Source organism: Neopsephotus bourkii, unplaced genomic scaffold, assembly GCF_033783945.1.
Source record: "Neopsephotus bourkii isolate Nb327-2 ecotype Australia unplaced genomic scaffold, CSIRO-AGI_Nbou_v1 NB_740, whole genome shotgun sequence".
NCBI classification, from domain to species: domain Eukaryota; kingdom Metazoa; phylum Chordata; class Aves; order Psittaciformes; family Psittacidae; genus Neopsephotus; species Neopsephotus bourkii.
The window spans coordinates 1,662,653-1,675,291 of NW_026901238.1; the positions used below are offsets into that span (position 1 = coordinate 1,662,653).

Below are 12,639 nucleotides of genomic sequence, written 5' to 3' on the forward strand. Positions count from 1 at the left end.
CGGTATCTTTAGCTAAGCTACCTTCTGTCTAAGGCTCTTCTTGCCCATTCATTGTAATTTTTACAGACAAAAAAAAAAAAAAGAAGAAAAGTTATTCATTAAAAAAATACCCTAAGAAAGGTATTTGAAGGGATTTTCCAGAGCTCTAGCAGTTAATTCCTGGTAATGCTGGGAGACTGAATGGAAGGATGTATGGATACTGTGTTTTTCTTGTTAGGTTAAAGTGAAGAAATTTTCATCACAGCTCAGCCTTTTAGAAGAAGATGTATAAATGCCCCTTTCCACTTGTTTAGGACTAGAAACAGTCACTTTATATATATATCATTCACATTCAAATAAGAATGTCTCAGAAAGTGCTCATTCTGGAAGAAAAATATATTGATGACATCACAACACTGATTTGACACTTTAAGAATAATACTTGTTTTGCAGATTTTTCTTCAAAACTCATTGCCCTTCAGTGTTCGAAGTAAGAACAAACTCTTGAAATGAGCTTTTCATGAAGCTAATATCAATTTGTTCAGTTTTTCCATTTACTTCACCAAATTTCAATAGGGTTTTGTATTTTGGCTGTTCAGATCTTTTTTAATTATTATTTTTATTTTGTATTCAATATTGTGACTCTTTCCAAAGGTGGAGACAAAATTTTGTTTTTACCAAGAACCCTCCTTCTTAGAAGCCTACTCTCGTCCCTTGCAGCATTATTTCCAGGACTGGTATTTGGTTCACACAGCACAGCCATGCCCTGTAGAAAAGACCAAACTATGCAGAAGTCACCACAACGCATTTGCTTGTACACAAAAATCTTCTTACCACTATATTTGATGACCCGAATAGTTGAGTCCCCTTCACCAAATCTGGTGATGGGTGTTAGACGGACTTCATAAGCCTCTGGCTTGATCAGCTCGGTTAGGTTGTAGGTAATTAATTCTCCCTTTTGAATATTTCCATTCACTGTAATTTCCTGTTCCCACCAACGCTGTTGTCCAGCCTAGAATCAAAAGAAGAATGCAAATATAAGACCTTTTGGGACAGATGTTGTCTTCACCTTAACGGGAGCACATGCAGATCTGTGCAACCCTAGGTGCATCCTTAAACCTTCCAACAACACAGAAGGATTAAAGATACAGTAAAACTACCAACCTCCCTGAGACAACCCACTAATGGGCATTTCTGCTACAAAGAGATGAGATCGCAGATTGCAAACACACTTTATGAAGAGGCCACCCCTGCCTGACACCTGCCAGTTCTCTGCCCGTATAGGTCCTGCACCAAACCTTGGGCAGCCCATGGGCTATAGGCACCATGCAGCACCCAGATGCTTGCTGCAGGCAGGAAAAGTATCACGTTCATTTAGATCAGAAGAACTGCTGACACTCACCAGAGACTACAGTGAGGGATAATGCACCCCGTTTGGGGTGGTATGCAAGCATCCAAGCAGATGCCACAGAGTTTTACAAAATCTCACTGAATTCTTCCATATTTAGGAACCACCACTTTTGCAACCCTGCACCTATGTTTAAAACCTACTTATCAAATTGTTAAATAACTTTTTTTTTTTCCTGCTCATTTTGGTTCATTTCATCGGCTAATCGAGGCTGAATTTACTATGCTATATAGAATCATAGAATAGTTAGGGAAAAGATTTTAAGATCATTTAGTTCCACCCCCTCCGCCATGGGCAGGGACACCTCACTCTAGCCCATGTCATCCAAGACCCAAACCTGACCAGGTAAATTGGCCTCTTATGCCTATTCCCTCCAAGATTTTAAAATATTATTGGCTAGCTACACAGCAGATGTGTTACTGGTCACTGTGCACACCAAGCTGGGACAGCTGCGACTCCGTGAGCTGGGTACCGCCTCCTTGTTAAAGGCAATGAGGTTTCACAGCTGTCATTCGTGGCATAATCTGAAGCTAATAAGAACCCACTGAAGAAATGAAATGCAGTTTGATTTCCAAGTACTTAGCACTTGTTGTAAGAAAGAAATAGGCTAGCCACTAATGGTCTTAGTGCATAATTACCAGCAATCCTTGTACTTTCAAAGATGGATGGATTTCAGGGAACAAAGAAAGTCAATACGAGCAAACAGGAGATTTTATTAAAAAAAATGGAAGATAGATTTTTGTGCTGTATAGACTGCACACTGTTTTCAACATCAACATCCATAGTTTCTTTTATTTATATGCCTTATCAAGAAATTAATCTAGTTAACAAGGCATCACTAGAAGTGTCACATTGTCTCTAACGTTACTTTAGTTTATAGATAAGCAGAAATCATACAGATTTTGGGCAGCGGAGTGACTGATACTGCAATACTACTTGCAGACACCTTGCTTTATTACACACACTATCTGCAGAAACAAAAATAAAAACAAAGGAAAAAACATTAAATATTTACCACGCATCCCAAGACAACTGTACGGGTGCAGTGATGCTAAAATGAGATGTTCCACTAAGCTTACTATACCTGTCAGTGCACTGAAGGTCTTACCTATTAAAGGATCACACATAACAAGTTTACTAAGGACACAATACTTTTTATTCCAGAACTTTAATTTGCTGATGCAATAAAAATATACACTGAAATATCTGAAATCTAGCACTAAACCTACCACAATTCATCCAAATAAACTACATTTGCAGTAATTTGCGGATCTTCTAAAGGATTTTTTCCCAATCTTACTTCCATTGTACTTTTTGTAGTTTGCTCTTTGCAATGCTTCCAATTTTTTTTATTATTTTTTTTAAATCATACTGTGAAGTTGACTACAAGGAAGATTAGAACTATTGAGTATGCCCTAAAAGTGAGCACTGTACTACCAAACATAATTCATGATTGTGTCTGTACCTTTTAACAAAAATTGAGAATCAGAGAAACATAAATCTGGAGAAAATTACCTAAATTTCAACTTCTTTTTTTTTTTAATAGATGCCATTGGTGGGTTTTTAGGGCATATATTTTATAGCACTATGCTGGTTGCCAATTACATTTGTGGGTACTGCATTAACAAAACTGTGCTTCCAGTTGCATGAGCCAATACTGACTTTCCATCATTTGAAGTTAGCTAGCTGTTGCTTAGAGGAACTTCTGACTATTTACAGTGGTCTACTGTAAAATATTCCCTGTTGCACCTCATTTCTGGATAAAGAAATAGTGAAACAGAAACTTCGCAAATAATTTCAATAATTAATACTATATGTTTAAAGTTACCAAGAGTAGTCATGAATTTGTATGAAATTCAGTTCTTGCTTTAGACTACTGCCCTTTTCTACATCACCCAAACAAAAGCAGTAAAGAAGCTCCATTATTTTATTAATTCTGAAAGCAACACAATTTGATTTCATTTCAGCTTTATGCATCCTAAGCCAATATTGGATATCAGCATTTCTCAATAGGAAGCAACACACATCTTTTTGCCTTGCAATCAACACCAGCTCTGTTCTAATTCTTATTTTTACCATGGAAACCAGAAAAACCCCAAACATCTCAAAATTGTTGCTAGATTTGACACAAAGCATTCCCTTGCCTGATTTTTCAGCTCCACTATTGAACAAATAAGCAAAGAAAATCAGTATCCACTCAGCTTTTGCCACCTTCAGCTCTCAATTTTCTTTTTTCACTAGGAACATACCCAGCTGTTGGAAGTGAGATGGATGCTTGGAGGCATCACTCCTGAAGCCTGACACAACCCTGGTGGACCTCTGCTAGCAGCCTGGGCATCAGTGCAGAGCTGATTCCCAGACCAGGTGTGAAACAGCAATGGACCTTGGCTGACCAGTATTGAAACTGTTGAATACGGGTGTAGCAGCTGAACTCATTTACTTGCTGATACAGTAAAAAAATGAAGGTCAGACATGTAACCAGAAGGAAAACCAAGGGTTTTCTAGCACAGTATTTTTAAAGGCCTGCATGGTTTTGAGGCACCACAGTGAAATGCCCAACTTACCCTAAAAATAGGATTTAGATTCCTACAATGCCTTGGGGCATTCCAAACTCCTATCTCTGCAAAGCTAGACCTCTCCCTTTGCTCCTGCAGCAGTGTCTGTCTTCTTCCAGGGATCTGGGCATCTATTTCACCACCTTTGGCTGGGAAGGAGCCAAATCCACACCACCCAATTCCTTTAAATCACTTGAACAGCTTCTACCCAACACCCAGGCTGTGCTTTTTTACATTAAAAAGTCCAGGTTGATGTTTTAAAGAGAGAATGCACCAGCAAATCTATCTTTAATACATATGTCTGCATGTCAATTTGTGTTCAGAGCTTTAAAATTAGAAAGAAATATGATTTGCCTGAAAAAGAATTTTTGTAGGAGAAAAATTCTTATAATCAAAGATCTTGGCCTTACAAAGAAAATGGTGAGATACATTTTGGGAAATTTACTTTGACCAAGCTGAAACAACAGTTTTCCAATTGTTTGTAATTATTTTTAAAGCACTGAGGAAAAAACACATTTCTGATGCATTTACTAGCATTATCATATGCTAACCTGTAATTAATTTAGCAGAGCATATGTACATTCAGTCAATCCACTGCGCAGAAGGCTTCACAGGGGCTCCTTCTTGAATATTTAGAAATCTTTGTTTCCTAAAGCTAGCAGAAAAGCAAAATGTGTTTCCTTGATGTCAGAGAAAGGGAACAGTAAAAGTGTAGCAGTGTTTTATTGCAGCAGTCTGCAACCATCTTCTCTATGTGGTCAATGAAAGGGTATTTATTCTATGCCTGTTGTTGGGAAACACTGTATTCTCTAGAAGACTAGAACATATAGATTTCTTGGGATATTTACCCTATGGGATGATTAAATATTGATTGCTTATATGCACAGTTATGTTTATACAAAATAAACACAACCTTAGTCCTTTGTACTTGGCCTATTGATTTCAACCATAAATTTCTTCATTGACTCAAAGAGTCAATCATCTCTTTAATTAGTGACAACTGAATGCAAAGTAAATTAATCTACTGTAAACTCCTGTAAAAAAAAACTGTGGCAGTCTTTAAAGTAACTTCTTTACAACTTATAACAACAACAATTGATTTTCCTTAACAATAAAAGGAAGAGTTTTCTTTCGTAGTTATAGATATATAAAACTGCATGGTTCAGTTCATGAGCAAAAACTTCTATCTGCACACCACAGAGGAAAAACTCCCATTTAATGTTTGCCTTATTTCTGCTGTGCAAATCCAGTGCCTGCTGTTCTTCAACAATTTTGGCCAGCAATATAATCAGAGCTATCAGGTTTTGAACATAAACCTTATTAAGAAGGTGGCTCCTGTGTCATCTTCATTTTGAAATGATAGTTAGATCCCTGGAATGACTCACACTGAAAAATATCTGTAATTCAGGCAAAACCAACAAGGCCAGATGTAAAGCACGTTCTGCCATGCTTGTCATCAGTTTATTTTCCACTGTGCGCCATGCTCTTGTTGACATCTCTTTTTACAAAATCAAAGAATCGCAGGATGGTTTGGTTTGGAAGGGACCTTAAAGCTCATCCAGTTCCAGTCCCCCTGCCACACGCAAGGACACCTTCCACTAGAGCAGGCTACTCAAAGCCCCATCCAGCCTGGCCTTTAACACTGCCAGGGATGGGGCAGCCACAGCTTCTCTGGGGACACTGTGCCAGGGCCTCACCAACCTCACAGGGAAGAACTTCCTACTATCTGGTTTAGACAGGCCGTCTGTCACATTAAAGCCATTCCCCATTGTCCTATCACTACTTGCCCTCGCAAAAAGTTCCTCTCCAGCTTTCTTTTCAGCCCCTTTAGGTACTGGATGCTGCTCTAAGGTCTTCTCTTCTCCAGACTTCTCTTTTTTAGTATTTTAATATAGTAATAAATTTTTAAATGTTCATAATTTCAATAATTTTCAGTATTTAAAAAATATTTTCACATGCAATCAGTAGAACTGACAAAACCTCATGTTTGTTTCTGTGCTGAACTGTTTCTTGCTCTCTGCTTTCCTGTCAGTGCTGATGCCAGCTGCTGTTGAGGCAACAGGGAGGGAGTGCGAAGCAAGCACAATGTTAGGTTTGATTGTCAGAGCCAGGAACATACTCTCAGCCAAAGTGCCCTGAGTGAGGCTGGACATGGTTATGGGGCTGGAGATGTTTGCTGGAGGAGAGCACTGACACCCCCGGCAGGACTTGCTGCTGCGGTTGGTGCTGTGACCAGCAACTAGCACTCAGCCTCATTCATCAGGAGATGAGGCACACGGAAACAGCAGCTGCATGATAAACCTCCTCTTTCCCTCTTTCCCAGCTGGAAAACTGAGTATCTAAAGCACATTCAACAGTGAGCACAATCTTTTTCAATTAGTGAACTTCTAATCTATAAGAACAATCAAAGGCATATAATTTACGTTCTTCTTGCAGGATTACATTAACAGTAATCCTGTATTTGCTCGTAACATTCATGTTACTTATTTTTTGTATACCACACTGAGGAATTTGTTTTATGTGGTACACACAGAAACATAAAAAAATATTTCTCTCTTTCCTTTTTAAGAAACTAAAATTTCCCAAGTCTTCAGTAATTAGAAGCTTGGAGCCCAAAGATACAGAATGTTCTAGGTGCAGTCTTTATGGACTACAAATTACAGTATCACAGTGTGTTAGAGATTGGAAGGGACCTCAAAAGATCATCTAGTCCAATCCCCCTGCCGGAGCAGGAACACCTAGATAAGGTTACACAGGAATGTGTCCAGGGGGGTTTTGAATGTCTCCAGAGAAGGAGACTCCACAACCTCCCTGGGCAGCCTGTTCTAGTGTTCCGTCACCCACACTGAGAAGAAGTTTCTTCTCAAGTTTAAGTGGAACCTCTTGTGTTCCAGTTTGTACCCATTGCCCCTTGTCTTATCATTGTTTGCCACTGAGAAGAGCCTGGCTCCATCCTCGTGACACTCCCCCTTTATATATTTATATACACTAATAGGGTCACCCCTCAGTCTCCTCTTCTCCAAACTATAGAGACCCATCTCCCTCAGTCTTTCCTTATAAGGGAGATGCTCCACTCCCTTAATCATCTTAGTTGCCCTGTGCTGGACTCTCTCCAGCAGGTCCCTGTCCTTCTTAAACTGAGGGGCCTAGAACTGGACACAATATTCCAGATGAGGTCTCACCAGGGCTGAGTAGAGGGGAAGGAGGATCTCTCTCGACCTACTAACCACCCCCCTTCTAATACACCCCAGGATGCCATTGGCCTTCTTGGCCACAAGGGCACAGTGTCGGCTCATGGTCACCCTGTCGTCCACCAGGACCCCCAGGTCCCTCTCCCCTACACTGCTCTCTAACAGGTCGGTCCCCAATCTATACTGGAACCTGGGGTTGTTCCTGCCCAGATGCAGGACTCTACACTTTCCCTTGTTATATTTCATCAAGTTATTCCCCGCCCAACTCTCCAGCCTGTCCAGGTCTCTCTGGATGGCAGCACAGCCTTCTGGCGTGTCGGCCACCCCTCCCAGCTTAGTGTCATCAGCAAACTTGCTGATAGTACACTCAATTCCCTCATCTAAATCGTTGATGAATATATTAAATAATACTGGTCCCAGTACCGACCCGTGAGGCACTCCACTAGATACAGGCCTCCAACTAGACTCTGCCCCATAGACTACAACTCTCTGGCTTCTCTCCTTCAGCCAGTTCACAGTCCACCTCACTACCCGATCATCCAGACCACACTTCCTCAATTTAGCTGCGAGGATGCTGTGGGAGACTGTGTCAAACGCTTTGCTGAAGTCAAGGTAGACCACATCCAGCGCTCTGCCATCATCCATCCACCGTGTTATTTCCTCATAAAAGGCTACGAGATTGGTCAAGCATGACTTCCCCTTGGTGAAGCCATGTTGACTGCCCCTCATAACCCTCTTATCCTTGATATGCCTTAAGATGGCACCAAGGATAAGGTGTTCCATCACTTTCCCAGGAACGGAGGTGAGGCTGACTGGTCTATAGTTACACGGGTCCTCCTTCTTGCCCTTTTTGAAGACGGGAGTGACATTTGCTTTCCTCCAGTCCTCAGGCACCTCTCCCGTTTCCCAAGACTTGGTAAAGATGATGGAGAGCGGTCTAGCAATGACCTCCACCAGTTCCCTCAGCACCCGCGGGTGCATCCCATCTGGACCCATGGATTTATGGATGTCCAGATTGCTCAACTGGTCTTTAACCCATTCCTCATCGACTAAGGCAAACCGCTCCGTTGACCTGTCTTCATCTGAGGTCTCAGCGGTACAGGGCTCTTCAGGACTGCCTCCGGCAGAGTAGACAGAGACAAAGAAGGCATTCAGTAACTCTGCCATCTCTGTATCTTCTGTCACCAGGGCACCCGTCCCATTCATCAGTGGGCCTACATTGCCTCTGGTGTTAGTTTTATCTGCCATGTATTTGAAAAAGCTCTTTCTGCTGTCCTTGACCCCTCTCGCCAGCTTTAATTCCAAGGAGGCCTTAGTCATCCTAGCAGCTTTCCTACATCCTCTAGCAGCAGCCTTATATTCCTCCCAAGTGGCCAGCCCTTCCTTCCATGACCTGTAAACTCTTCTCTTCCACTTGAGCATACCCAGCAATTCCCTATTTAGCCACGCAGGTCTCCTGACCCTCTTCCTTGACTTCCTACGTGTCGGGATGCTCTGATCTTGAGCTCGGAAAAAGCAGTCCTTGAACGTCAACCAACTATCTTGGGCCCCTTTACCTTCAAGCAGCCTAGCCCATGGGATTTCCCCTAGCAATCGCTTGAAGAGGCCAAAGTTTGCCCTGCTAAAGTCCAGGGTTGCGATTCTACTTGCTATTCTACTGACCCTACCACACAAGATCCTGAATTCTACCATCTCGTGGTCGCTGCAACCAAGGCAGCCCTCAACCTTCACTGCTTCGATCAGACCCTCCTTGTTAGTGAGGATGAGATCCAGCAGCGCACCTCTCCTGGTTGGCTCATCCACCATTTGCATGAGGAAGTTATCGTCCATACACCGGAGGAACCTCCTGGACTGCGGCTGGGCTGCCAAGTAGTCCTTCCAGTAAACATCAGGGAAGTTAAAATCCCCCACAACGACCACGGCCTGTGACTGTGAGGCCGCTCTCAGCTGCCTGTAGAAGGCCTCGTCAACTTCCTCACCCTGATCCGGTGGCCTGTAACAGACCCCCTAACAGTATCGCCCCTGCCAGTCTGCCCCTTAATTCTCACCCACAGACTCTTGACTCGCTCATCATCTGTCCCCGGACAGAACTCAGTGCATTGTAGCTGCTCTCGCACATAAAGAGCAACCCCACCACCCCGCCTGGCTGGCCTGTCTTTCCTGAAAAGGACATAGCCCTCCATGACTATATTCCAGTCATGTGAGCTGTCCCACCACGTCTCTGTAATTGCCACCAGGTCATAATCTCCTGACTTAACACAGGTTTCTAGCTCCTCCTGCTTATTTCCCATGCTGCGCGCATTGGTGTACAGACATTTCAGGGAGCGAGCTGAGCACACCAATTTCACCCTAGGATTACAGGAGGCCTCCCAGTCTTCATCAATTCTGGAGCGCTGTCCCACTGAGGCAAGCCCAGCTACAACCCCATCCCCCTTCGAATCTAGTTTAAAGCTCTCCAAATGAGCCCTGCTAATTCGTGCCCCAGCATCCTTTTGCCTCTGTGTGATAAACCTTTCCCACATGCCAACGTCCAGACTGGTGCCCTATAAAACCAGCCGTTATCAAAGAATCCAAAGCCCTGCCTGCAGCACCAGCCTCGAAGCCAATTGTTTATGGACCGAATTTTCCCATTCAGTCCCACATCATCAATAGAAGATGGAAGGAGCGAAGAGAAGATCACTTGAGCTCCAGAGTCTTTCACCATCCGCCCCAAGGCCCTGTAGTCTTTCTTTATCCCCCTCAGACTGCGGGAAGCAGCTTCCCCCTCACCTGTCTGGAAGACCAGCAGCGGGTAGTAGTCTGTCGGGCGCACCAGGTTGGGGAGCACCCTGGTGATATCCCTGATCCGGGCTCCAGGCAGACTACACACTTCCCTATGATGAGGGTCAACTCTGAATATCGGGCCCTCTGTTCCTTTCAGAATGGAATCACCTACTACAATGACCCTTCTTTCTTTCTTACCAGAGGCATTCTTGAAGTGCAAAGTCGACCACTTTTTCCTATGTGGCCTTGTAGGCGGGCCTTGCACCACATCCTCACCTACCTCTCCTTCAAGATCCAGGGCCTCAAACCTATTACAGAGGGACACCTGGGGAAGCGGGGCAGGAAGGGAGGAGGGCTGCCCATGATGCCGAACTGGAACTCGCTTCCAACCCTCATCATCTTTTTGGTCCCCTACCCCTGGGCGACAGCTACATGACAGGGGCTGTCTCAGGCCATCCCCCTCTGTCTGAGAGGGCAGGGGTCCATCCCCTTTTAGGGGGGTATCTCCCTGGAGCCATTCCAACTGGCCAGCCAGGGAGTTACTCCAGCAGTCGATCTCCCTTGATGGATAAGTGGTTCAGATGTCAGAAACATCTCTCCACAATCCATATTCATGGCCTGATATATGAAGAAGAAAGAGATGAAAACAACTTAAAGAAAGCTGGTATGCAAAAGCTGGAAGCTAGATGATTCAACAATTTTAAATATATATCGTATCTCAGGCAGGGTGGTAAATGGTAGTAACCCAGGAAAAAAGACAGGTAATTTTTATCAGAGTTAAAATCAAAATACAGCACAAATATCTGCTAAAAACTTGTTAATTGGGAGATAAAATACACTGTGTTCTTTTTTCCATACAAATGAAGGATAATAAAACTATTTTTTAAGATATGAATTAGAACACTTCATCTGCTGTGTAAACTAATCTCGGATATTTTGTATCTGGAAGGTTGTTTCTGTTTCTTTGCTTTTAACAACCCTACCCACAGGGACAGAGAGTTAACTCCGATTTTATATTAGATATGGCTTTATTGAATCAGAAAGGCAATAAAATTTATTCTTGTTCATTTTTTCCTTTTTGGCAAATTCGATGCACCCCTTTACATGTATGGGTTTGAGAACGGACAGAAATTTATATACCCCATTTTGCAGCCAGTGACCATGCAACCTTCACAGAAATCCCTTTCATGAGTGCAAAATATATATTTGAATTATATATTTGAATACATCTGACCCTGCATGGTGCTGAATGAAAATGTAAGTTAAAAACACAATAAAATGGTGACCAGAAGGAAGAGTACAGAGAAGTGACCTGCTCTAGGCTGTCTGAAGAGAGTTTCTCATTATCAACTGACTGGAACCGCAGACATCTGTAGACTGAAAATAAAGGAAAGGTAGGAACTTTAATCTTTCACATAACAAGCTAGAACAAGTTACTCTCTGGTTTACCGGTACCGGTTGACTTTTTATTACTTCTTTAAAGCAGTTGTTCATTTTCTAGGTCACCATGGCTGCATCGCTGCTGGCGGTGCAGGGAGTGTGGCCGTTGCCTCCTGAGGAGCAAGAGCAGCCACTGCAGAGATCAGAGATGCAGACCCTTTGTGTCTGCTCCAGGAAAGTCTCACTTGTTTCATTTGCTTTCATCCTGCTGACAGTACATATCAGAGAGCTGGAAGTACTCACTTATCACTGCTTGAATGCTTGTGCAACTTGGGGTTTACTAACTGTTATAATGTATAAAAAACTACCTGAATCTGTTTTTTGTGAAAGACAAAGTATGGAGAGGAAACACCTCCATGTGATATCCAGACAGCACCAGAACTATTCTGAGCAGTTGCACGCTGCTGGCCTGCAGCTTCACTGGCTGCTGCAGGTGAAAGCACTTCTGCCACCTGCTTAGGAGCTGGTATGAAAAAACACAAAGATATTCACAGCTGCTCAAGCAAAACTGGACATACGCTCATTGAAGCAAAAGCTTGAAGGTGAGGTCCTGTCCTGGGTTCAGCAGTAGCAGTCAACTTTTCTCCTTCTTGGTAGCTGGTGCAGAGCTGTGTTTTTGATTTTCAGCCTGGGAACAGTGCTGGTTAACACCCATGTTTTCAGTTGTTGCTAAGTAATGTTTACCCTGACCAAGGACTTTGTGAAACTCATGCTCTGCCAGGGAGGACGGGAAGCTGGGAGGAAGCAGAGACAGGACACCTGACCCAAGCTAGCCAAAGAGGTACTCCATACCACAGCATGTCATGCCCAGGATGTAACTGCGAGTTACCTGGAAGGACACGAGGTTTTCTGGGTTGGACTTGTTTTTTGGCATTGTATTCTCTTCCCTTGTTATTTTCTCTTATCATTGTTGTTGTTGGTAGTAGTGGTGGTGATTTGTGTTGTACATTGGTTGCTGAACTGTTCTTGTCTCAACCCGTGGGAGTTGCATTCTTTTGATTATCCTCCCCATCTCTCAGGGAGCGGGCAAGGGGAGAGCACCTGGGGGGGGGGGGGATGTGGGCCTCGACTGCTTCCAGCCTGGCACCACTCGCTGGGAGTGAGTGCACGAGCTGTCTGGCTGGGTTTAAACCACGGCAGGTCCAAAAGTGGTTTTGTTCTGGCTGGATAAACTTTCAGGACTATAGAAACACTCTGAGTGACATTAGGAAGCACTTTTTGTATGCACTTGGAAAACGTGCAAAAGAAAATATCAAGGCAATTCAACACAAAGGGTTTCATGGCCTTTAGCACAAAATTCTGA

The 12,639-nt window shown here is 43.3% G+C and overlaps 1 protein-coding gene across 3 annotated transcripts in view; it reads right to left on the reverse strand.

Annotated features, from left to right (window-relative positions):
* The window catches only part of MDGA2 (MAM domain containing glycosylphosphatidylinositol anchor 2), a 389,024-nt gene that overhangs the window by 37,889 nt on the left and 338,496 nt on the right, over positions 1–12,639 (reverse strand). For all 3 annotated transcript variants that reach the window (XM_061354587.1, XM_061354586.1, XM_061354588.1), the window contains exon 11: positions 814–991. In XM_061354587.1, coding sequence (XP_061210571.1) covers positions 814–991 — 178 coding nt within the window. The remainder of the gene's footprint in view (positions 1–813; positions 992–12,639) is intronic.